Raw genomic sequence first — 27,257 nt, 5'->3', positions numbered from 1 at the left:
CAGCTTTTTCTACTTCGCTACCTACAGATGTTTTACCGGTATGATATTTCGAAACGCCATGTTATTTCCCATAGACAATCGACGCCCGGAAGTTGGATGGATACGGAAGTTACGGAGGCGGGACTTATTCTGGAGAGGTCTATGGCACTTACAGAGTGGGCTGATCTCAGTGCAGAAAAGCTACACGTTTATTGGACAAGCGCCACAAAAATCGTCATTTCCAGGGAAGCCCGGCGTCTCTGGGAGTGAATGGAACAGTGGGCTTCTGTATGATGATTGGAGGAACCGTCATAGAGGCTGGACTCTTTTTGATTGACAACATATGTCGCGATCTGACAGGAAGTGGTTCAAGTTCAAGGGATGCATTAACGTTAGTGTTGACAGGTGAAGTCAAGAGGCAAGGCAAGTTGCAGCTCAAATTCGAATTTGGGAGCAATACAGTCGGTTTCTATTTGTCTTTGTAAATAGCATACTGTAAATAAAACCGTAATGTGGAGTTACAGAGTTTGTGACTTGCTTTTGTTTCAGTTGTGTATTTAGGCTAAGTTAGGTAGCGCGCTATATAACGGTGTAGGCTACATGATGCCATGCCAACTCTATAGCCTACTGTTTGGCCTATTCTGGGTTTTGGGATAATTTTTGCCCTCAAAGAACAATATAGCACCTTAATAATATTAATTTAATAATTGACCAGTTTTATCAGAGCTTCCCCTGTTCCAAAGAGCAGCAATCACCACTGATATGGAGGGAGAAGCATACTGTAGTGCAGTCTAAAAACACATCAGTTGGATGGATTACATTGCTTGGTATCTTCCCAACTCTCTTGTGGTACCACATCTTCATCTGTCCCATTCAATGCACCTCCCCCCCCAGCCCTTTACGTTAGTCTCTTATCTGTGATGCCAGTGTCCCTGTTGTTGACCGTGATGCGCCTACTTCATTTTCCCTGGGTCACATTCAGTGAGACTTCTAATGGGCATGTTCATTGATTTTTTTTCAGAAAATGAAGCAGCATCAAATCAGCAGACAGTGACTGCAGTGTCGACTCATACTGAGCAGAGTCCTGAATTTATATTTTGCATTGTGAACTGGGTTCGGCTCCACATAGGGTAGCTACCGCGCCAAATTGGATTAGGCACAAATTAAGTGAGTGTGCCAAATCGAAGAGAGAGATAGTCGCCCTTCATCTAGGAACAGCAGGGAGCCATTCAAAAAAGATACACCATTCGACTGCAGTAATGACACTCGTTCAATCCTTGGTGAAAAAGGAAAAGGACATGGAGAGGAAGTCTATGAGAATGCATTGTGATGTCACACAGTTCAGAGCTGCACAGGTGTGTATTGAAAAAAAAGTAGGCTACCAGCGGTCATTCCAGGCAAGCACATTCTCGAGGGTAAGGTGTCCTCATCAGGAGTTGATATCTATCTTTCAGTTCTATATAAAACACCCAAGAGCGGGGGGAGGGGGGGGGGGACGAGTGAAAGCAGCTGTTACAGTGCTCTCCAGGTCTGACGAATCATCCAGCCAGTCCTCACTGCGGTGATGGAGAAGATGCTGCTGCTGCTGCTGCTGCTGTAGGTGCACGCAGAGCTGTAAATGTCCGGCTTCAGAAAGGAAAAGTCCTGCCACATTTTTGTTTACAACCATTCGCTTAATAAGCTGATTGTCATTCACATATAATTCACAATTCTTCAGCTAGGGTAGATCAGCTAGTTGGTGAAATCACCTGTGTTCAGTGCACGGGGAGATCCAATGTATGGCAAGACTTTTACTTTCTGAAGTCGGACTTTTACATCTGTAGGTGCATGCATCCCTGCAGAAGGAGCCAGAATGACCTGCAGTAGCCCGTATGACCATGTTTGGAAGATTACCTTTTTTATACAGTCTATGAAGATGACACAGTAGCACCCAGTAGACTCGTATTATTATTGTATTTTAATGTGCCTTCCTTTTCCTCTACTATGTAGTCTAACTTCATTTGTGACCGTGTGATCTCGTCTTCATTGTTAAAGAGGGCTTCCCTCAATGAACTTTCCGAGAATTCAAAGAAAGGTATACTACTACTACTACTACTAGACTGGGGAAAAACACCTCCACTCCCAGAATAAGGCATCTGGACCATAATCTCTTAAAGACAGCTCAGTGGGGGAAATGTAACTGCCTTCACACAAAACAGGTCCATTGTGAGCAAAAGGGGCTTAATCTGCATTCTCTGCATGTATCTGGAAGAAGGGAGAAACATTTGCTTGGTTGCAATTGCCAGATACATCTTTATGTCATTTCAACAGAGAACTCATTTAGCTAATAAATGAATGAGACTGTAATAGTCTCACTGCTTTTCACTTCATTTTCAAAATAATGTGCTCCGTGGTGATAATGCACACAATACTTCTGCAGGTCTGTTATAGGGTAGCAAAATGATTTAATGTGATTAATGATGAGATTTAGAACAAAGTCCGGCATAAGTCACTTAATCCTCACCAGCTCTTAGTTGGGATCCGTCTTTACTTCAATAGCAATGCAACAGAAGAACTGCAGCGCTGCAATTGCCCTTGTGCTTTCCATAAATCTTTGCATTCATTGAGATATATGACTCTACCTCAGAAACATTGGATTTTATCTTACTTTGGAGGAACAGTGTCAATATGTCAATGAGTTTATCTTTGCGCTGGCATGCATTTTGTCAACCTAAAAAATATGAGCGTTGTAAAACATAGGGGAAGAGCGAGCCAAGAAAGAGCTACGTTTTTAATTGCGTCTATTTTATATCTTGGCTTTTGTGTGCTCTGAATAAATTGCCGTACTGCAGGTGTTCAGATAAACTGAATCTCAAAGTTCACGTCCCCGCACCCGCAACCCCCACCCATCCAATCTCCTTGTCCTGGTGTCATCATCTTTTATCATTGATTTTACAATCAACTCTTGCCAGAGACCCACGAAGCAGAAAAAGCACAAAAACGTGTGTGGAACATCCATCTCAAAGGAAATATATCAAAGGAAGAGAAAAAGTAAACAGAAAAACATGTTTTCCTCTCATGGAAAAGTAAGTTAAATTGTTAAAGTTATAATATGTAGCCCCCCCCCCCCCCCCCCCAACCCCCCACACACACACATAAGCCACCATGCAGTTAGATATGGTGTTTTACAAAATACCAATAAGTCTCAATGAATGCACCAATGGTTATTGTTTTCACTCTATGCAAACAACTAGCAATGTGTCTCGCTTGATTGTTCAGTTCCAAGCACTCAGTGTCCCCCATTCATAGGGAATTATGAACACTGGCGAATGAATCCCAAAATATTAATTGCTGGCATCCAACCGGCTTGCAGCAAGTCTTTTCTGGGACATGGTTCAAGACAATGTTGAGCTCCCCTACGAAACCCTGTCTCCCAGCCCCCAGGCCCCGTCCTGGACCGCAGCCTGACCAGGTGTCTGGGGCACTAGAGGTGCGGGAATGGATCCACCGCTCAGGGCTCGTTTACAGGGCCAAACGTGTATGGGGAGGAACTGATACACGAGGGCCTGGCCAGGGGGACCACTGAGCTTGGCCGTCCAGGCTTGGAGCTTCCTCTCTGGGCAGCAGAGAGTGGACACAGGCTACATCCTGCATGGCTGGCTGGCTCCCAACCCCCTCGCTGTCAGTGGTGAATTGAATGAGAGTCATGGGCCAACAGGCCTCTTTCTTTACCTGTTTCGCCATTTAGAGGAGGGAGCCATGAGAGTTAAGACTGAGGCTGGGCTGGGGGTGCACTTCATCTTAAAGAATCAGGAGTGGTTTCCTATTATATCTGGTCTGGGGTCTATATATTTGTGACAATTTGCTGCAACTCTATAGCCTGGAAAATCCAGACCCTGATAATCTAGAAAGATTAAGGGTATAGCAAAGAACAATGTAATGGCCCAACTCGAGGGGCGGCAACAAGCACGCATTTAAAAATCTCACTGCACGCAACTGGATAACACTAGACCATGTTTACCTTGAATGATTTCGGACTTCGACGCAATCGGATAACACTACGACCAATGTGTACTGTCCTCCAACGTTGCATCGCTGTCTTCATCAATTTAGCTGGTTCTCCGGAATGTTGGGGTAAAAGTAACGTGCATTATTGCTCTTTGCCAGAGTGTCTCGCAGAGACAATTCCATTGTGCTCTCGTGAGAACTCTGGATTTCCAGGGTAGCAACTCTACATGATTCATGGCAAATTTATTAAAAAGTTAAAAACGTTTTTTTATGCGATTGCGTTAGTTAACCCATTCGCGCTGGATGCTGCACGACGCAACATTATATCTCCCGTCGGTTGCCTGCATAGCGCAGCATTGACTCTTCCGCTGGTTGCTGCGTAGCCCAGCATGCTTTTTATTTCATGTTTCTAGGTGTACAGAGGCTTAGATATTAAGGTTTTGGTAGACGTTGACAATTCTTAGTATTTTTTCAGAAAACCCTTAGGAAATAAGGTTATTTAGTCTAGAATGCCATAGGATTCTATAGGCGTTTTTAGCAGGCATTTCAGGAGTAAATGGTTAATTATGGTTCAGTACTGGGCGGAAACTGGGAAAGGCCTCAAATGAGATTTGAGTATTTGACATGATCACCCATCTATATCCCAGCTTGTAACAGACATTTGTTGAAACTCTTGTCTGTCCATGCTGAATCTGATTCGACCCTAGGAACAGAGCAGGACTAGAAAGGGCTGTTTGCACATGAGTACATATGTATGAGTAGAATCTTCTCCCTATCTCATCTTTTAGGATATCAGTATTTGAAATGTCAAGAACACAAATCAGCTCTAAACATTTCTATTAAATGTAATGTTTTCCTTTCAGCCAGAGATAAAGCTGCCTTTCTAAATCTGACTTTTTACTTTGTCAAGATGACAGTCTTCTCTATTGCTACACACCCCCTCAGACAGCATCACTCTTTGATGGAGATATTACACACTTGATTTAGTCTCTGAGTGGCAGCTCCTAATACCGAGGAGTCACCACTTTACACCTGAAAACACAATAAAGGCCAAAAGAAACAGGTTTAATTCAGAGCTGCATAGCTTCAGCATGACCACACCGTGACCAAGCTGCCCCAACCCAGCTGTCAGCAGTGACACTGACAACAAACAAAAGAAAACAGCGCCTTCTCAATACGCCTCCTGACGCCATTTCATTTTGAAATAGCGGGCTGCAGTCAAACCATGATGCATCCACTGTCACACGAAGACAAGAAAAGAAGATTTCATTTCACCCAGGCAGACAGGTAGAACACTAAAGTGAAATGGGACGGCATGCAGGCTCCTCTTGACAGACCAAGGGCGAAACAGGTGGGGTAGATGTGGGGCCTGGTCTAATATGGAGGACTGAGGGTTTGGAGATCAGCGGCATTCCCAGACAATGGAGCCTATGAGCTTGAGACTCATCTATGGACAGATGCCTTATAATACAGCAGCAGCAGCAAATAGCTATGTACACAACTCAAAGTTAAAGATTCAGTCCACAAATCTAATGTCTAATGAGAGGAACAAAGTGGCGCGGACCCAGCCATACATAATCCTAGACCAGTGGCCTATCACCACCTACATGTACATCCTGACTCGGCTCGCGTACCCCCACCGCCCAACACATAAAAACATAACACATTCTATTGATGCATTCTAGACATCATGTTTAATTAGCCGCCCTACGTGATCATGAACAAATAACAAAATCAAAGTGTGCAACTACCTCCTCCAACATTCCTATTTCCATCTTGCGTACACATACCACAGTTTTGGAATCCCTGTCTTAGATGATCGACATGTTACAGTATTTAAGAAGCACATAAGGGACAGGTGCAATTTGACTGGCTGTTGACCACAAATATCAACAATCTATGTTTATGTTTAAGTTTGTGTTTATTCATATAGCAGACACTTTTATCCAAAACCACTTATTATGCCAATTGTATTCTCCCCAGATCAACTCTAGTACTGAATACAAAGAAAATAAAATCTATGCTATTTACCTGAGCAAGGTACATTGAGGTTAATGGTGTGTTATTGAATCCACAAGTTTCTACTGGTCTTTCTGAGGTCTACTGGCCTCTTTACCTGAGAATCACAGACTGCTCCTTTATTCAGCATGACGCCAAGCCCCCTACTAAACTTATCTCAGCCGAGAGAGAAACGGTGATAACAACTGGGCAAAATAATATAATCAGACGGTTTAACAGGCGTAACATACACGTACATAAACACCTCCCCAAGCCCTCAGCAGGCCCCCACAAAGCTAGAATATTCCATGCAGGAAAAACATGATATACTGACGCTGCCATCGTGGGGGATCAGCACACCAATTACCTATAAGACCTGAGTGCATGTCACCCTGTCTCCATTAATATCTCACACCCAGGCCGTCCCCCTGGAGCTCGCTGTACAAAATTGATGGCGTATGAAGTGCCGTGGTGAGTAACCCCCATAAAATGTTTATGCAGTGGCACGTGACCGTAGCTACGCTCATGCATTCTGAAATTAGTTGGGGAATGAGAATAATTTGTGAACCGTCGACATGGGTGGGAGGCGGAACAGGGTGGGAGGCGGAACAGTGTGGGGGTTGGGCGAGAGCCTCGAGGAAATGGACACCCTCATTAGCCAATGACGGGCTTGTACCGTTACATTTGCTTAAGCAAGGTAACATTGGGCTTTGAATGGGTAGTGGTTTCCGCAATCGAAGGTTTTAATTCCAGATTCCAATATAGGAGAAAACTAACTGAGGGCTGTATAAATTCAATGCCTGCCTAACAAAGCGTGTATTACACTACCATGCCTGTGAGTAAAAAGGCTGTTCCCAGAATAAAAAGTCCAGATGTTTGTCCTTTTTTAAAGCATCTTTGGGGCTTTTTTGCCTTTATTCAGATGGGACAGTGAAGAGTGACAGGAAGCAGGCAGATGGGGTGGGATCGGGATAAGACCGCAAGACAAGTCCTATTCAAACCTGGGTCCCTGTGGGCACTTGGATCTGAACGTATCCTCCCTGCAGCCACTCAGATGATTGTCCTTTGTGTTCCTTTTTGTCTGGAGCCTTGAAAATAAAATCTAAAATGGCAGTTAGAGAGGTCACACAACTCTATTTTCGCATTGCTACTTTGGCGTGTCGCTTTTTATTTTGCATTTGAATAATAAAAAAAAAAGTCTAGTATTTTTTCTACGCACCTCCAAACAGGGCCCAACCACTACTGAGCAGCTCCTGGCCCCAGCGTCTCCCCCCTGCCAGCCCCAGCAGCCGGGGAGAGTACGGCCACCTGCAGACGCTCTCTCTCCCACAATCAGTTTGAATACAGCCAAGATAAATCAGCTGCCAAAGGTCCATTGATGTCAGGGAAATGAATTGCCCTCGCTCGGAGTTTTCAGAGAAAACTAATTTTCTTCACCCCGGTAATAAACTACATGGTCTTTTGGCCTCGCTGGAAGCTTGCCCATCACGGTCCCAGTGCTGTGTAGCCTCATTTGTCTTGACAAATGGATTTATTCAATAACAGGCCGGGGCTCTTTAACCTGGAGATATTGTGCAGACGCCGGTGCATCTCCCTGTGCTTGTGGTGCAAATAAAAGCTGTGGCGCTAGCCTTAGTTGATAGCTTCCTTACATCATTAATTTCTTCCTGTTCTCTCCTTCTCTCTTTTTTTCGCTCTCACACACTCTCTCTCTCTCTTTCATTCTCACTCTTTCTTTTTCCCCTTACCTGGAGCGAAGGTTTGACTGACTATGCAGACAACTTGGCAATTACTCCACATTAATCACAGGCAAAAAGCCATCGGGCTGATGTCAGTTGGGAATATGGAGCCCATTCCGAGTGTCTTCTGAGGTAACTTGATTTGCTTCCTGCAATTCAATCAGTTCACAGGATGTCTGCTGCCTAAATCCAATAAAGATTCCTGGAATTCTAATAAACACAAAGAGAAGCATATAAAACGGATTTTGAGATAAGGACTTTGTGCAATAAGAAATGGTTACATTAAATATTAAATATCATAAATACATTGACTTGGAACACACACACACACGCACGCACAGACATACATACAGACAATCGTATACACACACACACACACACACACACCACTTTCACAACTCCTGAGTAGTCAACAGACAAGTTAAAAAGCAGACTGTTAATGGTCCAGAGAGAGTATCATAATGACACGTTGTGGTCAGACAGGGTGGACAGTCTTGCGATGCCACTGAATTCACAAGGGGAAGCAGAGCATTTTAGTCAACAAAGGCCTGATTGTGAATTTTTGTGTGTGTGTGTGTTTGACATAAATGGAGTGCAGGGAGTTATTATCATAGATGGCTGTAACAGAACACCTCTGATAATACCGCCATATTAATTCAGGGGACAAAATAATGGGAAGCTAATGTTGGAGAGGGTACAGGTGTTGGAATACAAATGTGAAACGTGCACACACACAAGCAGATACACTGTAGAACAGGGGTGGGCAAACTGCGGCCCGCGGGCCGGATCCGGCCCGCCGAGCATTTCATTTAGTTATCAGGCTGCTTGCTATTTTTTTCCTGCGATAGAGACGTTGGTTTAGGTTAGCTTTACTTCAAACTGCTTTTCACTCTCTTTAGATAACGTTTACAATGTCATGTCAGACACCAAACAGGACGAGGACCACAATTGCGTCACGTTCAAAAGTTTATTTAAGGGTTGGGGGTTTCAGGGGTTCCGGGGGGGGTACAGGAGTTCCAAGAGTCTGCGTGTGTGTGTTCCCCCAGTAGCCGAACAGCGAAGGCAGGAGCTGGATGATCCGGGAAGTCCTGGGGGAAACACACACACAACAGCAATTGAAACGAAGCAGCAGTACAGTCAAGGACTAGGCGGTATTCGTAGAAGAGGGACGGAAGGCAGGTCAAGATTACCGGGGCTGGAGAACACAGAAGTAGTCGAGCGGGTCCGGGATCACAGGCAAAGAGTCAGAGGCGTTTTCAATAAACAGGCAGGTAACTGGTGCTGGTTGCAGACGATCTGACAAGTGTGGACTGAAAAGCAAGGCTTTATATAGAGGGCATGATGAGTGGTGAATGCAGTGCAGCTGGTAGGTAACGAGGGTGAGGCAGAGCAGAGCAGGAACAGGTGGAGGTCATCAGGCTTCAATCAGCACGTGTTACCAGGCAGAGAGAGAGCTCATGACAGAACCCCCCCCCTAAGGGACGGCCCCAGAAGTCCCCAAGAGTGACACCACGTCGGGAGGGCGGAGGGGAGCCGGTGGAGGGCTAGAATTCCTCCGAGCGGTCCGAGTGAACATCCTCATCCTCGGAGGGAGCTGGAGGGTCGTGGACAGAAGACGGGACAGGTACCGAGACAGGGTCAGGGTCAGGCACATGACAGGAAGCCGGGCGGGCAGGACGGTTAGGGACCCCTCTGGGGCGGCCCCTACGGATTGCAGGTTGATCAGGATGCAGACGGTGGAAGTCGGCGATGAGTGTCCGGTCCACAATCCGACTGGCTGGCACCCAGGTTCTCTCCTCAGGTCCATAGCCCTCCCAGTCGACGAGATACTGGAGGCCCCTACCTCGCCGTCTGGACCGAAGCAGGCGTCGAACGGTGTACACCAGCCCACCGTCAACGAGGCGAGGAGGAGGAGGAGGAAGCGGCACGGGGACCAGCGGGCTTTCATGCGTCGGCTTGACTTTCGAAACATGGAAAGTAGGGTGCACCCTCATGGAGGTTGGCAACTGGAGCCGGACTGCGGTTGGGCTGATGACCCTCTGGATAGGGAACGGGCCGAGGAATCGAGGTGCCAGTTTACGCGATTCCACCCGCAGTGGGAGATCCTTGGCTGACAGCCACACCTTCTGGCCAACACGGTAGGCGGGTGCCGGCGATCTTCGGCGGTTAGCCCCAGTGGCATAGCTGACAGCTGACTTGAGTAGCGTGGCACGAGCTTGTGACCAGGTACGACGGCAACGGCGGGCATAGGCGAGGGCAGACGGGCAGGACACATCTCCTTCCTGGCTGGGGAACAGGGGGGGCTGGTAGCCATACACACACTGGAAAGGTGACATACCAGTGGCAGAGCAGGTGAGGGAGTTGTGAGCATACTCTATCCACATCAGTTGTTGTGCCCAAGCCTGGGGTTTGCGAGAAACCATGCACCGCAGCGCCTTCTCCAGCTCCTGGTTTGCCCGCTCGGATTGACCATTGGACTGGGGGTGGAACCCAGAGGTGAGACTCACTGTGGCCCCTAGAAGACGGCAGAACTCCTTCCAGAATGTAGAGGTAAATTGCGGGCCTCGGTCAGAGACAACATCCCTGGGCAGCCCGTGTAGACGGAAGACATGATCAAGAACAGCCTGGGCAGTCTCTCTGGCAGATGGCAGTTTAGGGAGGGGAATGAAGTGTGCCATCTTGCTAAACCGGTCAACCACAGTGAGAATGACAGTCATCCCACCTGATGGTGGGAGGCCAGTTACAAAGTCCAAGGAGACGTGGGACCAGGGTCGTGTGGGCACAGGCAAGGGCTGGAGTAAACCAGCGGGGGGCCGAGTGGAGGACTTGTTCTGATTGCAGGTGGGGCAGGCACGGACGAATTCTCGGACATCCCTTCTCAAAGACGACCACCAAAAGCGCTGGGCCAGGAGATGGCAGGTGCGGGCGGAGCCCGGGTGGCAGGCAAGGCGGGAGTTGTGTCCCCACTGTATGACCCGGGACCTCAAATTATCTGGGACGAAGAGACGACCGTCTGGGCATGCACTGGGACTGGGATGGTCACGGAGGGCCTCTTGAATTTCCTCCTCGATATCCCAGGTCAGGGCAGCTACGACGCAGGGATCGGGCAGAATTGATGCAGGTTCCTGGGAAGGGGCGTCATCCTTATGAAACTGACGGGAGAGAGCGTCCGGCTTGGTGTTCCGAGAACCTGGGCGGTATGACAGGGTGAAGTTGAATCTGGTGAAAAACAAGGCCCAGCGGGACTGTCTGGGGTTAAGACGTTTGGCATTGCGGATGTATTCGAGGTTTTTGTGATCGGTCCAGACCAGGAACGGAACTGTGGACCCCTCCAGCCAGTGACGCCACTCCTCCAGGGCAAGCTTGACAGCCAACAGCTCACGGTTTCCAACATCATAATTGCGCTCTGCAGGTGAAAGCCGGCGAGAGAAAAATGCACAGGGGTGCAACTTGTTGTCCTCCTCTGCCCGTTGAGAGAGTATGGCCCCGACTCCCATGTCTGAGGCATCCACCTCGACAACGAACTGCCGGTCTGAATCCGGCATCTGGAGGATGGGGGCAGTGGTGAACCGGGCCTTGAGGGTATGAAAGGCTGTGTTGGCCTCTGGGGTCCAGGAAAAGGGGTGTTTGATGCTGGTCAGAGCTGTGAGGGGAGCGGCGACGGAGCTGTAGTTCCGGATGAATTTCCGGTAGAAATTGGCAAAACCGAGGAATTGCTGCAGCTTCTTCCTATTCCCCGGAACTGGCCAGGAGGTAACTGCCGAGACCTTTGCGGGGTCCATCTGGATATTGCCTTCAGCGACGATGTATCCCAGGAATGACACAGTCTGAGCATGGAACTCGCATTTCTCCGCCTTGACATAGAGAGAGTTCTCCAGGAGCCGTCGAAGAACCAGCTGGACATGACGGGTGTGTTCGGACAGAGTTCTGGAGAAAATTAAGATGTCGTCCAGGTACACGAAGACGAATTTATTCAGCATGTCCCGCAGCACATCATTCACCAGCGCCTGGAATACCGCTGGGGCGTTGGTGAGGCCAAATGGCATTACCAGGTACTCATAATGGCCGGTGTGGGTGTTGAATGCTGTCTTCCACTCGTCACCCTCCCTTACTCGCACTAGGTGGTAAGCATTTCTAAGGTCCAGTTTGGTGAAAATAGTGGATCCCTGGAGCAATTCAAAAGCAGAGGTGAGTAAAGGCAGAGGGTACCGGTTCTTCACTGTGACATCATTCAGACCTCGATAATCAATGCAGGGGCGAAGAGAACCATCTTTCTTTCCCACAAAGAAGAACCCGGCACCAGCAGGAGAGGAAGACGGGCGGATGAGTCCAGCTGCCAGGGAGTCCCTGATGTAATCCTCCATAGTTTTTCTTTCAGGAGGGGATAGTGAGTAGAGGTGACCTTTGGGTGGAGCAGTCCCAGGGAGGAGATCAATGGCACAGTCGTACGGACGGTGTGGGGGCAGAGATGTGGCTTTGGTCTTGTTGAACACCTCTCGGAGGCCATGGTAACATTCAGGGACATTAGAAATGTCGTGGGCAATGCTGGGGGGTACTGAGCCGGGGGGCAGCGAGGCAGCACGCAAACAGGTCAGGTGGCAGGCATTTCCCCACTCTTTCACAGTTCCGGAGGCCCAATCGAGGTGAGGATTGTGGAGACGGAGCCAAGGGTAGCCCAGGATTAGGGGTTGGCCTGGAGAGCTGAGCAGGTGGAAGCGGATGGTCTCTCGGTGGTTTCCTGACACCATCATTGAGATGGGGGCTGTGATGCTGGTAACTGTGCCAATTGCGTGACCGTCCAGGGCCCGGGCTGGAACAGGAGTGGACAAGCGATGGCTTTCCAAGCCCAGCTGACGAGCAAGTCCTGTGTCAATAATGTTTGCTTCTGCGCCAGAGTCCACCAGGGCTGCCAGGGTGTGGGTGGAATCAGACAGGTGAAGACAGACTTGGATGAGGGGTTTACGGCTGATGGAGGGCTGAATGTTCATTGAGCTCATCCGGATTCCTCCTACATCTGGTGAGCTCCGGCTTTTGCTGGACAGGTGGCGACTCGATGACCATCACCACCACAGTACAGGCACAAGTTGGAGGTGATGCGTCGCTGGCGCTCTGCAGGGGTTAGGGAGGTGCGGCCGATCTCCATCGGTTCAGACTGGTCCGGCTGGCTAGATGGTGTGGCAGGTGCGGACAGAAGGGCAGTTGGGACACTCCGTGTGCTGGTGGATGGACTCTGGCGCCCTCTCTCATGACGGCGGGCCTGGATCCTGCGGTCGATGCGGACAGCCAGAGCAATGGCTTCATCAAGAGTGGGGGGTTGATCATGGGAAACCAGCTCGTCCTTTATGTAGTCCGCCAGGCTGTGGAGGAAAGCATCCACCAATGCTTCCATGTTCCAGGAGCTCCGACTTGCCACGGTTCGAAAGTCGATGGAGTAATCCGCAACAGTCCTTCTGCCTTGGCGAATACTCATCAGGATCCGAGATGCCTCGGCTATTGTGGATTCCAAATCGAATACCTTGAGCATCTCCTCTGCGAATAGGTTGAAGGTTGCACATGCTGGGGTCTGGCGCTCGAACTCCGCCGTTCCCCAGAGTCAAGCTCGGCCCGTCAGGTGAGTGATCACGTAACCGACCCTCGCCCCTTCAGTGGCAAAAGTCCTGGGTTGCAGGGTAAACTGGACACGGCAGCTCGTCAGGAACGCCCGTACCTGGGTTGGGTCGCCGCTGAACCGCTCTGGATTGCCGATCCTGGGTTCTGGGGCTCCGGCAGCCACGGTAGCAGTGGACTGGGCAGGAGACTCGGGTGCTGGGCCGGTGAGCAGGCTGGCTGGGGCTGGGCCGGTGGGAGCAGGCAGAGGAGAAAGGTTGGTGAGAAGTTGAATGATCATTGCAAGTTGTTGCTGTTGCTGCTGGAACTGCTGACGCTGGCTCAAGCCGGCTTGAAGTAGGGAGGCAATGTCAGCAGTGTTGCGGTTTACCTCTCTCTCTGTCTCTTCCAGGCGTTGCATGGCGGTGGGTGGTTCTGGTTCGTCGGTTTCCATGCTGGTTCGACCGTGCGCTGGGTCCATGTTTGGTCAGATCGTACTGTCAGACACCAAACAGGACGAGGACCACAATTGCGTCACGTTCAAAAGTTTATTTAAGGGTTGGGGGTTTCAGGGGTTCCGGGGGGGGTACAGGAGTTCCAAGAGTCTGCGTGTGTGTGTTCCCCCAGTAGCCGAACAGCGAAGGCAGGAGCTGGATGATCCGGGAAGTCCTGGGGGAAACACACACACAACAGCAATTGAAACGAAGCAGCAGTACAGTCAAGGACTAGGCGGTATTCGTAGAAGAGGGACGGAAGGCAGGTCAAGATTACCGGGGCTGGAGAACACAGAAGTAGTCGAGCGGGTCCGGGATCACAGGCAAAGAGTCAGAGGCGTTTTCAATAAACAGGCAGGTAACTGGTGCTGGTTGCAGACGATCTGACAAGTGTGGACTGAAAAGCAAGGCTTTATATAGAGGGCATGATGAGTGGTGAATGCAGTGCAGCTGGTAGGTAACGAGGGTGAGGCAGAGCAGAGCAGGAACAGGTGGAGGTCATCAGGCTTCAATCAGCACGTGTTACCAGGCAGAGAGAGAGCTCATGACATGTCAATGTCAAAACATCATGTTAAATAGAGATAACATCATGTTAAACTAAGTTAACTCTTAGTTATCTCTTTTGCAGCAGATCTAACGTGAACATTATGCAATCCATTTCATTGGGAACGCGTCTGCACTCATGAGAGGGAGAGAGAGCCGCAGGTTCCAGCTGGCTTGTGATTGTTGATAATTGATATCTCCTTCTTATAAGAAAGTTTTAAAAGGAAATCATGAAGGCAACAGTAGTTCCCACTACTGACAATTTAAAAATTAGGGATTCACATGATCACACACACTTCTTTCATGACCATTTTTGGATGAACAAATTTATCCACAGAACAAAGCATTGTAATAATTCAGGCATTAAAAAAAAAAACACACTGCACCCCAAAACTTATTCAACCAGGTTAATTAAACATAACAATTATTAATTATACTAATAAACAACCACCGTTTTTACTTTTTAATCCCTTTTGCCATTCACTGACTTGAAAAAACGACGCAAACGAAAACGTCATGCAGCCAAAGTGAAGAAGTTAATCCTGACTCGCCTCGCTGGGCCTGGAGAATACAGTGGAGTGGAGAGACGGGCCCTTGGCAGGCACAGCCTCCACCCGGAGCCCTCTGTATCACTTCCCGGGCCTGTTTCCACTGTTTATTCTCCCCTAATCCAAAGATGGATGCGGCCCATGGCCTGCCGCTTACTCATTTCTCTGTCAGAAAAGGCATCGATCCCTTTTCTTCCAGTCGCCGCTATGAATAAATTACAAGACAGTGACAAACAGCAGCTGGCCCCCACTGTGGGTGGATGCTCAGGCTGGCAGTAGGGGGGAGAGGGAGAGGGAGAGGGAGAGGAGAGAGAGAGAGAGAGAGAGAGAGAGAGAGAGAGAGAGAGAGAGAGAGAGAGAGAGAGAGAGAGAGAGAGAGAGAGAGAGAGAGAGAGAGAGAGAGAGGTCTGCGGCCATGCACACTGTCTACTGCCATTTGTGGAATGCAAACGCAGCAAACAAGGCAGAGACAGTCAGGAGGCAAAAGGATGAGAGAGTGAGGTGGGAGAGAGAGGAGAGGAAGAATGCAGGAAAGAGAGGAGTACTAGGAGAGAGTGCAAAGAAAAGGAGAAAGAGGAAAGGTAGAGGTAGGCAGGGGAAGAGATAGAGATAAGAAGCAGAGAGAAAGAGAGAGAGAGAACACAATTAATTAATAGAGAGGGTGGTGCAGATATGCTGAAGCTAATTTCTCACTAGCACCACCTCAGAAAAGGATTCAATGGGAATGACACAATCACAATGAGTTTCTTCCTCCTTGTTTTCTTGCTTTCTGAGAGACCGATGATTGTTTCATTATTTCGGGACGAACCCTGTCAGCACTGTCTTGACGCCTTTGTGTCCCCCCGAGTAACTCAACGTTCGATGTAGGCACTAATATCATCAGGCTACTAATGCATTTGGCCAGGACCAGCTCCACCAATCAGATCTGATTAACACAAAGACCCCCAAAAGAACACAGACAGTGAGAGGAAGAGAGAGGCGAACGCAAAGCAATTACCACTGACATGGCTTCATCACAAATTGAAACTTCGGAGGTTGCTGTGGAGCATCTGGCTACAGCGTCCGTGCCATCTGGGGTCCAGGTGCCTACAGTACACTGGCCCAGGTCATTTCCTGTTCCCACTCCATCTCTCTCTCCCACTTCCTGTCACTCTTTACTGTCTTCTATCAATAAAAGGCAAATAGTCCCCCCAAAATATACAGTATACTACCAAATTGACACTTTTACAGTATCAATTATTATAGATGAAGATCGTAGGTGATGTTTGGGATATCAGTGATCCCATCTGTGTTCACTGCAATCACCAGCAAAAGAAGATAACTTCAACTCTAACTTAAACCAGAACCTGAAATGGCCTCAACATCTTCACCTCTCCATCATGATGGTATCAGTCAGGGAAACAGTGTGTTTGGTGGAGAAGACTGTGAGAGAAAGGCTGCGTGGCAGGAGCACACTGTCAACAGCCATTACACCATTTGTCAACCAAAGAGAGGAAAAAAGAATTCTCACAGCTTCCTGCTCCCTGTAAATATAGTGAGAAACTTGTAATGACTGCAGTTCTGGTGCAATCTCAGCGACTAACAGGGTTGAAATATCTCTGTCTGAGCCACACTTTTGAACCAATGGGCAATGGATAATGAATCATCAAAGTGTATGGTCATTCTGTCCATTCAGGTTCTGTTTGGATCCACATGAACATCAAACAGGTGGTCATGCAGAGGAACAGGGCATCTTTGCTCAGACAGACACTCCCTGCCCACTGCCTCTCTCATCAGGACCACATCTCCTCGTGTTCTACATCGTACTTCTCAATCTGCCTCAAACTGATGTGGATGTTAAGATTCCAAATAGGAGCATCTGAAATGGACTGAGAGTGAAGTGACCGCCCTCGGGTCAATAAATAATGAATACACCCCTTGGCTGGACTGATGGATTAATTTATGGGTCCATAAAACCTTGTCTTGTCTTGACATAAACTGGCTAAAAAAATGAGTGTCTGAATCAAGCATTCATGCTCCTCTGCTTAAGCTAAGCCCACTAGTTGGCTACAGTAAGTTATTTTATTAAATAAGCTACTCCAAAGATAACCAAGTTTTGACATTGTATCCTTGCAAGTCATGCTTGCATAATCACTTATGACACATTATCAATACATTTGAGTTCATGGCTATGGCAGAACTTTTACAACACCCTTCCCACTAGAAACAACAAGGTAGTCTAATGAATCAGTCTCTGTATCAACCTGCATGCCAAGCCAAGTGAACCCTGACTCCCTGTGGTGTCTGCACCCAGACAAGCAAACAGACCTGAAACCTGAGCAAATACGGAACATAAAACAGGGAGGTGGAGCCGGGGTCGGCGAGTCGCTCTGCTTCTGAGAGATATGGGCTTTATCGGTGATGTAAGTGAAGTGCTCTCTCCGGGATCCACTTCCCATATCATTGCTGAATGCAAGGTCTCTTAACTTTGTTTATCCTCTCTGTGGAATAACCCATCATTAACTGTTAACCAGCGCTCCCATTTTATTAAACACAGCACCACTCCATGTCGAGATTTAGTTTCTATCTGTGCTTTTTTCTCCTTCTTTCGTTTCCGTCGTCGGGCTGAAGGAGGGTTCCGCTAACCTTTGGAGTATTCACAGGCCTCCTTCTGTCAGCTATGATTTAGTGCCTCCCCCTGAGGTATATTTACATTAAATGTGAGTCAGCGCTTTCCCCTCTCCCTTTCCTGATGCACTGTGGCCCTGAAAGGCAGAAATCAAATGCCACGCATCTCGGAGGAGGGATATTAATCAACGGCCCTAATTTGGTGTAACCCCCCCCCCCCCCCCCCCCGGGACCCCAGAGCCACGGGCTCAGCACTTACTTCTCCTCGCTCGCAGAGGACGGGGAGCTGGACTGGAGGGGGAGAAAGAAAAAAAAAACGTCCACAGTCTGGACGCAGGGAGCAGTGCAGTGCAGCGCAGCGTGTCCTGCTGGCAGGACAAGGCGTGGCTCTGAGAAAATGAGGCTTTAAAACAGCATCCTATGCCGCCTGGCCTGGTTTGGGTGGCTATACTAGGATACCCTATTGCCTTATTAGTGCAAGGTGGAGTTCTAAAAGATGCTATGAGAACAGGTGTGCTGTGAGCTTTTAGCGATGCCAAATGTATAGAAAACATGCTATGTATATTGTATGGTCATGAGATGTTGTTATTGTGCTTCTATACCGTATCTGCTGTCACCTATTATAACAGTTTCTTTAGCCATATTGCGAATGTTAGCTTAATTTAATTTAAACATGAGACATTACAAATAGGAAACAGTATAATACATTCATATTTTATTTAGGATACAGCAATTACTATCATTTGTGTTTGACTATAATTGTAATATTAGTCTTGTTAATATACAAATACAAAACATAGTTATGCATGAACATTAAACATATTACATAGATAAAATGTACAGTAGGCCTACTTCTATGCATAAGGTTAGTAACATTTCATACTCTTGTACATGGGCCTGTTGCATCCCTGAGAGTCTGCAAAGGTCATCAGGTCACACACCATGGGCACTAATTTGTTTCCATAGCGTGCAGTGCACACAGCCACTAAGCAATGAGAATCACACAGTGGGACCAGGCTGTGATACCATATCTGTCTATTTATGGCACATTGATGCAGAAATCAGTTTTGTGATTTGAAACGTTTTCTTTCATATTGAGAGAAACATGATGGATGTTGACTTTAAATGAGAGTCATCAATGATTTTTAGAAGTTTTATGGAAAGGGTATCAGTTTAAATACATTCATGAACAGAGACCTTCCTCGTCTGTGTGTGTGTGGTGGTGTTGCGTTGTAAATTAGCAAAATGTTCTGCCCAGCTTATTAAATTAGCATTACTTTGTGCCTGTTGCTATTAATGCTTTGCATTGCGCATTCCATGTCAACCAAATTAGAACCCCATTTGTTTTACAGGCACATCACTGTACAAATAACAGGTCTCTTGGCAGCGTAATACATGCAGAATCCTCTATCTAATGAATAAACATTACCGTCATCACAGACCTCACTTTCCAGTAGAGGTTACATTATTCATACTTTTCTGACATGTAAACAATGTGAGTTTTCTTCCCTATTTAAGTGTGTTGGCCAGGTAGCCTAATCACCATGAGAGGGCTTCTGAAATGTGAGGTTTCCGTGAGGTGCTGTGCAGAACCAGCACGACAGGATCATGGGCCAAACCCCACCGCCAGAGAGAGGATTGCTTCAAGCGGAAAGGATTTAAAACATAAACAGATTTAGTGCTTGCATTTCTTTTTGTTTATGCCCTGCTTTCCTTTGAACTAGGCTCAGATTCTCTCCATACTGATTTGGTACAGCGTGCTACTTGCCCTGCTCTGCTACGATGCACATATCTTTTCATTTCTTTGGCTTTTTTTTTATATATATTTATCAAAACAAGAAGGGGTCAATCTGATTATCATGAGACAATTCTACAAACAACGATTTGAATAAATAAAGAACAACATAAATGAACAGCTAGGTTAAACCATAACATTGAAGACTCTCTAGAGAAAACAAATGATCTTGTATTGCATTGTGTAAATGCTAGTATGCATTACCATAGCGTATTTGGTCAACTCCAAACATGCAAACGCCTGTTGTAGAGTCTTGTGGTAAAGAGTCTTGGGGTGCTTTTTTGACTTGAGCATTAGATTTGATAAGCTGGTCAATTCTGTGGTTCGTGCCTCATTATATGATGTATAATTGCAGCAGTGCAGAATTTCTGTTGCCCAAAAGACTGAGAGAAGGAAGTCCATACTTTCATATCGTCCAGACTGGACCATTTAAGACACTATACTGGACCATTTTAAGACACTATTCATTAGCCAAGCATCACTTACAAGTGGTCCAAAATGTTGCAGCTAGACTACAAATTAAGACCAAGATGAAACTACACCTATTTTAGCTGTACTAGTGGCTCCCAGTGAGATTGTAGACAGATTTTAAGATTTACCGGTAAGTGTTGTTTGATAATGCTGTGAATGAGTGTGCTCCTACATTGTCCAGACCAGTGGCGGACCGTCAGGGCCTTCAAGGCCTTCTCTGAAGGCCTAACTATTTTCAAACGAATGAAAAATAATAGTGTCTTTTTATTTGCAACATTTTAACAAATATATGTATTTTATCCTTTAATATGTCAGCTATCCATTAAATAACTTGTTTGTAATCACTGCAAATGTTTTGTATTTTATGTTTTTTATTTTTCCTCTTTAACATTATGAATAAACAAAGTTTTTGCATTATTACGTCCAGTTTCAGACATGGTTCAAAAATGACCCGCATTCATTTCCTATGGTATTTTATAGATATTTGTGTGTTCCTTTCCTATATTTATTGAAAGTAATTTATTTTATCATTCAATATTGCTTGTATATATCAAGATAAAGATTTTTGATTGCTACATATAGTTATTTTTACTTTTCCTGTCTTATTTTCTGAACAAACATAGCTTTTCTATTACTACATCAAGTTTCTGTGTGTGGGCGAAAAATACCCATGCATTCAGCTTTGTTTTGTTTTCCTGTGTGTTCCTTGCACATATAGGTCAGTTTATTACTTTTAGTGTCATTGGTAGCTGATCAGATCTCTTCCCTTTCTCTTGACCATCATGTCTGGTATCACATTGTGACTGTGGTTTCTTTGTCCCACATCTTTTCATATCCATATAGCTCTGAAGGTCAGGCATGCCCTTCATGCATGTACTTCTTCATATGTGTCATGAGAATACTTCACCTAGTTCCATTTTGAACATCCATAGTACAGTAACTCCACCGATACAATCAGGATGCTGATCAGTTAAACTGCTATTGGTATTGAGGGGTGACAACATGCAGCGCTCCAGGGAACCATGCATGAGCCATATTTATGTTCTCTGCATAGATGTGTAGACATACTAATGAAAGCAGGGATAGAGATGGCCCATGGGTCCATAGTGCTCTTGTCCAATGTACTGGATGCACTTGATGCATACAGTATACTAACTGCACAATACCCTGATAGTAAGCTGGGCAAAGAGCTTGTCAAGCCACACAGGATAAGCAGTGTGGAGGTCACTTCCTTCTTCCAAACACATATAGGCTGAATCCCAAGACCCCCTAAGTTGTGAACCCTCAAAAACAGAACTGACATGAATCATTGATTTGACATGAAATCATGAATTTCACGTTTGGCCTGATGGCAGATAAGTCTTTGAGGGTTCAGGGCTGAGGGAGGGATATTGAGATTCACCCATTACTCACAATTGAAATATGTAGAAAAGGGAAACCAAACAGAGCCACAAAAGGGCATCAGAGAGGAAGGACAAGTGAAGTGAAAGAGGAGCTAGAGCTGCACAGAAACCCAGAATACTAAAAGTTGGAAGCTGTGTTTCCATTGCACTAAAGCTGTGTACAAGGGCAAACATGTAATGGTAATTTGCAAGTGTCATGTAGTGCTGAAATGGCCATTTATTGTACCCATGTGTTTTACTTAATCAGCTTTAGTTAATTTGGACACATTCACCACAGTTCTCTATACTTCAGATATAGTATATTTCAATACATGTGATTGGTTATTAGTGATGTCATGTGTGATAAAGTGAGATATGATAGATAAAATATGTGTATTTCACATATTTCAACTATAGTATGTGTTGTTATTTTGTTTAAAACAATTACAACCTAATACTTTTATCAAAGTAATTGTTTTAATATATCTTGTTTTTGCTTCTAATCAAAAGTGCACACAGGGGTCACATTTGACATATGTCTGTAAACTTGATTTAGTAATAGAAAAAAATATATTTGTAATTATTTGAAGTAATCAAAAGGATTTTTACTGAACAACTGCAAAATGAACTGCAATATTCAATGATACATACATTATTTCACTAGATATAGCAAAGGAATACGCAGCCTATGAAAAACCATAGGAAATGAATGCGGGTCATTTTTGACCCATGTCTGAAAACTGGACGAAGTTTTTCAGACCAAGGACCACTTAATCAATTAAAAAAAAAGCCTCACGGACCACCTAGCTAAAGAAAATAAAGTAGACCTACTTCAAAAGTAAATTACACAATAGCCCTCCTACTCACTGAACCACTTTGATTGTATTTGCACCTTGCTTATTGTGTCAGAGAAAGGAAAAAGTGATTTGTAATAATCAAAAACAAGATATTACATTTATATCTGGAATATTGACTGATGAAATAAATAAATTCCTAAAATATATATATAAACACATGTATGCATGAATTACCATAGGAAATGAATGCGGGTCATTTTTGACCCATGTTACGCATTGAAGGGGTAGTAATACATAAACGACTTTTTCTAAAAAATAAAGAATGGAAAAATGAAAATAAAGATATGTAATGGTTAAAAGCAAGTTAATTGAGGAATTCATGGAATACTGCATGATGAAATAAATGTATCGCAAAAATATTCAACATTTGAAGTCATCCGGGTCACTTTTGACCCAGGTTATGCATTAAAGGTTAATATGACCTTGTTATTTTGTCTTTATTCATGCCTTTATTCATTTTATATGTTTATTTTTAATACGCTTTATATATTTCCTTTGCAGTGTTTTTAATTCTTATTCCTTTATTTATAAATATGTTTATTGTCCATTTTCCAACTGGAAAGCACTTTGGCTTAACTGTAACATTGTGCTATTAATTAAATGACTGACCTTGAAAATAGACCTACATAGGAGATGGTCTTAGGTACTTAGACCTGAGATCCAGTGCAGCCATTTTGATTTTGTCATCAGGTCTTCTGAGGGTATGCCACTGTTAGACCTGAATTACAGTACTGCATGCACAGGATTCAACTGCTTCATTTAGCCAATCTAATCATTACTTGGTGATACTTTAGTGGCCCTTTTTTGGCTTCTCACTCTAAAAACCTTTTGACATGATCTACAGCTGATCTACACAGATCTATTTCACATGGATTGGGTTTAAAAAAGTTTTGAAAGCGTGAATCCTTTTAATATCTGTATACCTGGTGTTAGCTAGATACATACCATCTCTTTGTCATGGCCTGCTTCATTTAGCCAATTTAATATTATTACTTGGTGATACTTTAATGGCATCATTTAGCCAATCTAATATTATTACTTGGTGATACTTTAATGGCTCCTTTTAATGTGTCTGATAATTACGGAGTAGCCTACACATTTTTGAGGCTTTATGAGGCTTCTTTTGTGGTGGTGCCTAAAACGGTGCCATGACCAGTGTAGTGTTGTCCGTTCTGGTCCACCACCCTGCACAGGAGGAAAGATGCTTCATGTCCAGTCCATCTTCAGCAGAGATGTCGAGCGCATACACATACTGTAGTCCACACGCATCCCCCCACAGTGCGTTTGGTCATGATGAGAAACATTCTGTGGAGCAGAGACAGAGCACTTCTTCAGTTTGCACACGCAACCCTCATCCACCACAACAGCCACCCGCAACACAGTGAGTCTGGCACCCTACTACCAATTTCCTCCACATGTTCTCAGTCACTATACATTTCCCTGCCTCTCCACTAAAGGGCTTCTGTGTTAAGTCAGCAAGGGCAATCAGAGTCTGGGACCGGCCCTGCTTTACAATTGCTTTATGTTATTTTGTTTTCTTTTGTGGGGCTTTTCTGGCACCCCTATAACAATAAAATGGAATATCAGAGTGTGTTCTGTTTGGTTGGCATAGCAATTTGTTTTGGAGGACAGGCATGTCTGGTCGGGTCGAGGAAGGTGGAGAGTCAAGGTGTTTGTCTGGCAGCCTGACTGGCTGATGGGATTCAGTTATGACTCAACCAATAACCTGCCCCTGGCTCTCCATTTTCCATTTCACAACATTGAACAACACAACACTTAGATCCTGCATGGGCACCAAACAACACAGTCCGCAAATGATAATTGATCTGTCTGTCCACACCTCTAGTTTTCAATATGAGCTGCCTCTTGAGGACTGTTGCTATATATATTCAGTATGACCTGAATAACCTATTCTGTGTATAAGCTGAATAACAAACACATAAAGATGCCCAGTGATGCCATTGTGTTATAATGCATAACCATGTTAAAACACAGCCATGTTTATTTTTTGTACGTACATGTTCATAAACACATATATTTTGTGATGGTGTATGTAATAATAAAAAAAACATTGCCAGGCTTACATATACCTTGCCTGGCAATTCTACACACTGTTCCCTCTCTATTTACAAACAGATATTAGTGTGTGTTGAAGAGAAGGTTGAGTACAAGCTAAATAGAAGGGCTACATTTGAAAGCCATTGAGGGTGAGGGCTATGCATGAAAAGGCTTGATAATAATGTCGTGACTAGGAGGTAAAGGCTTGCAAGAAGTCTCTCTCTTTCTATTTGTTTTACATTAACCAGCCTAATACCTCCCATCTCAGTTTCCATTGTCCATTTTTGCATATTATATAAGCAGATCCAAACATAATTTTGGAGGGATTCCAGGTTTTAATTAACTCTGTTTAACATAGAGTGGTACGATAGTTCCTGTGATAAACTTAAGCAATAAGCCCTGAGAGACTGTAGGTTGACTGATTTGAGAACAGCTAAGGGGCGTTGTTAGGCATGACATGATGCTGGTTTAACGGCATCAAACGTGATTCAGCCAATCATAATCAAGGACTGGAACTATCCGTTTTAGAAATTGCAACCAGTTGCAGTGACTGGATTTGGATGTGCCTTACCAGAGAAGATGTCATTGAGGTTCTCCAGTTCCTCTTGGACCCTGAGGAGCAGGAGATCCTGTAGAATCTTCTGCTGCGACTCCGGTTCTATGCCCAGCCGGTCAAGCTGGTGCTTGCTCATCCTCAGAAGAGCCCGACCTGCCAGGAGAGTCGCAGGCGGTGAGACTCAGAACATAAACTCCCAAGAGACCTCAGTGAGCCGGTCTCACACTAGCCCAGGGACATTCAGCAGCATTCTTGACAAACTCAAACATTTTCTCATGGAACATAATAATCATCATAATAATAATAATAATAGTAAAATGCAGTCTGAAGAGAGAATTCAATGTACAGGAAACATATGCTGTCTCAGTTGTTGATCGATTGTTTGCCACTTAAACATATCTTAAGCTATGTTAGAGATAAGATGTGTAAAAGCAAAGGAAGGGGCATCCTATTGATTTGGTGATATGGCAAACTGTGAGTGATCAGAAGTGCATGGTGCTACCTGAGATGGCATGGTTGAGCACTGCCCGCTGCAGAGCAGTCTGCTCACCCCGATACTGCTTCTTCACCCAGTTGTAAACTTCCTCCACTGTCCAGTATGACACTCTTTTGGATGAGCCCATGAGGAACTTCTGAGAAGTGACCTTAATGCAAACAAGAGAGGGTGATTTTGAGTTATTATTATTATTACTACAATTATGATTATGAACCACCCTTGACAATAATAGCATTCATTTGTGAAATGAAGTGGAATTTGTGCATGCATGTGTGTGTGTGTGTGAATGAGAATCTGTCAGTAGGCTAAACCACATGAACAGGTGTCTGGTGAGGTTTCCAAGTGCACATTTAATGAAAAGACTGAGCTTAATGGTTTACCGCTGTCCAAAGGGAACACTTAGACCAGGAACAATGCACTGCTTGGCTTTAACATGATTATGGGAGATGGGAAAGCTTCAGTTGTCAAATCAAATCACTTATCTAATAATAATAATCACAAATCATGTTTTACTTCTCCTTGGAGTCTTAAAGGAGCTTAATAAGTATAAGTATATACACTCTTTTGATCCCGTGAGGGAAATTTGGTCTCTGCATTTATCCCAATCCGTGAATTAGTGAAACACTCTCAGCACACAGTGAACACACAGTGAGGTGAAGCACACACTAATACCGGCGCAGTGAGCTGCCTGCGACAACAGTGGCGCTCGGGGAGCAGTGAGCAGTCTAATCAAAGAAAAGCTGCACATTTAAACAATGTTGGTTCCTTTCAGAAACATTAAATATTCATGGCAGAGTGACAGAATCATGCCATGGAACTCTATAATGAAAACGGTGCAGTGAGGTAGACATAAGCTTCAGTTATCCCTCATTGTAAAGGCAAACCATCATAGTGTATTTTATGGTGCCCATTTGTATTGCAAGCCAATTATATACTTCATCAAACACAGATGTGAACATTGGACCTATTTGTATTCATTTGGAAAAGGTAGTAAACATATGGTATATGGTATGGCCTTTATAATGGGAGGAAGTATTTTGGTCAACAACTACTGACATGTATGCAATAGTTCTACCGATACAAACGTACCACCTAGCGACCCATTTGATAATTACAGTGTGAAGTTTTTGACGAATGTTGACAACAGACCCAAAATATTTCCACTCCTCCACTCAGAAGAAAAAAATGGACACAACCTGTCATTACAGTTTATATCAACCTCTGTTAACACACTTAACGAGGCAGCTTACACTTTGAGAAGTGACCGTTACTTCGATTGCATCTCTGGATCAGGGACAGGGAGAATGCAATAACATGAAAGAGGATAGCCTACGGACGGACGCATTGCATTCCATGGAAAGAAAGTATGGCATGCAAGTAGAATTCTGCCGTTAATGCCTGTTTAACTATGCGCTACGGATGCAACAAACCACTCGTGACTGCTATGTTAACAGCCAGAAGAAGAATATCGTTTGGTTTTGGTAGATGTTTATCAATGTCCTCTTCAGAACAAATTAGTAACACATGTCAAGTCAAGTCAGCCTAATTTCACATTTCTACTCCTTTTCCCACTAGTAAACTACGCGATTCCTATCAATTCAGTAAAGTAAATTTGAAGCAAATTTTAGAGTGGGCTACAGTTTTAAACAAAGATAAGGCTGGATCCTTACCTGTCCCGACCTCTTCTGTGAGGCCACACCCGCGTTCCGCTGGCCATCTGCGCACACCTAGGGAGGAGCACCACGTTGACGCAACGCTGCAATTATTTGTCATACTGTAAGTGACTCACCTAGTTTGCTTATCCCATAGATTTTCTTTAGCTGGTGTTTTACTGGTTAGGCTAATCATACACTGTCGTAATAGCCTGTTATTGAGGGTTAGGCTTCGGGCAAGTAGCCAACAGAAATAAACAACCGAATAAACCAGCCCAGTAAGAAACCCTACATCCTCAAGAATTACCAAAAGGGTTGAATTAACGAATGATGATGTGCTCACTGATGAGTTTGTAAAATGTTAGCTTGACTTGGCTACTGTAAAGCAAGGCCTTTCAAACATCTTTTTTAAAACTGCACTGGTCTAAGCAAGCTCACACATTAAGCCTTTGGCAAACAAGACATACAGTCTCACATTTTGTGACAGCAGAAATGCCTGATTATCATTC

The 27,257-nt window shown here is 45.1% G+C and overlaps 1 protein-coding gene across 1 annotated transcript; it reads right to left on the bottom strand.

The window, feature by feature from the left end:
* Nucleotides 1–18,174: 18,174 nt before the first annotated feature.
* Nucleotides 18,175–26,838, bottom strand: LOC121712061 (sterile alpha motif domain-containing protein 12-like). The gene is made up of 5 exons (XM_042096031.1): nucleotides 26,767–26,838; nucleotides 25,103–25,244; nucleotides 24,616–24,753; nucleotides 23,282–23,291; nucleotides 18,175–23,220 (listed from the first exon to the last, which is right to left on the bottom strand). Exons 2-5 carry the CDS (start codon nucleotides 25,221–25,223, stop codon nucleotides 23,193–23,195), a joined length of 297 nt encoding a protein of 98 aa, XP_041951965.1. The 5' UTR covers nucleotides 25,224–25,244; nucleotides 26,767–26,838; the 3' UTR covers nucleotides 18,175–23,192.
* Between the last annotated feature and the right edge of the window lie 419 nt (nucleotides 26,839–27,257).

Source organism: Alosa sapidissima, chromosome 6 (genome assembly GCF_018492685.1).
Source record: "Alosa sapidissima isolate fAloSap1 chromosome 6, fAloSap1.pri, whole genome shotgun sequence".
NCBI classification, from domain to species: Eukaryota; Metazoa; Chordata; class Actinopteri; order Clupeiformes; family Clupeidae; genus Alosa; species Alosa sapidissima.
Note: the sequence above shows the minus strand (reverse complement) of the source record. Positions and strands in the feature narration are given on the sequence as shown.

What these genes read in the sequence shown, in the direction of transcription:
- LOC121712061 (XM_042096031.1), bottom strand. Translation starts at nt 25,223, where the DNA reads ATGGGCTCATCCAAAAGAGTGTCATACTGGACAGTGGAGGAAGTTTAC. An exon ending in GCTCAACCATGCCATCTCAG is followed by an intron (nt 24,754 to 25,102) that starts GTAGCACCATGC and finishes CTCTCCTGGCAG; the next exon opens with GTCGGGCTCTTCTGAGGATG.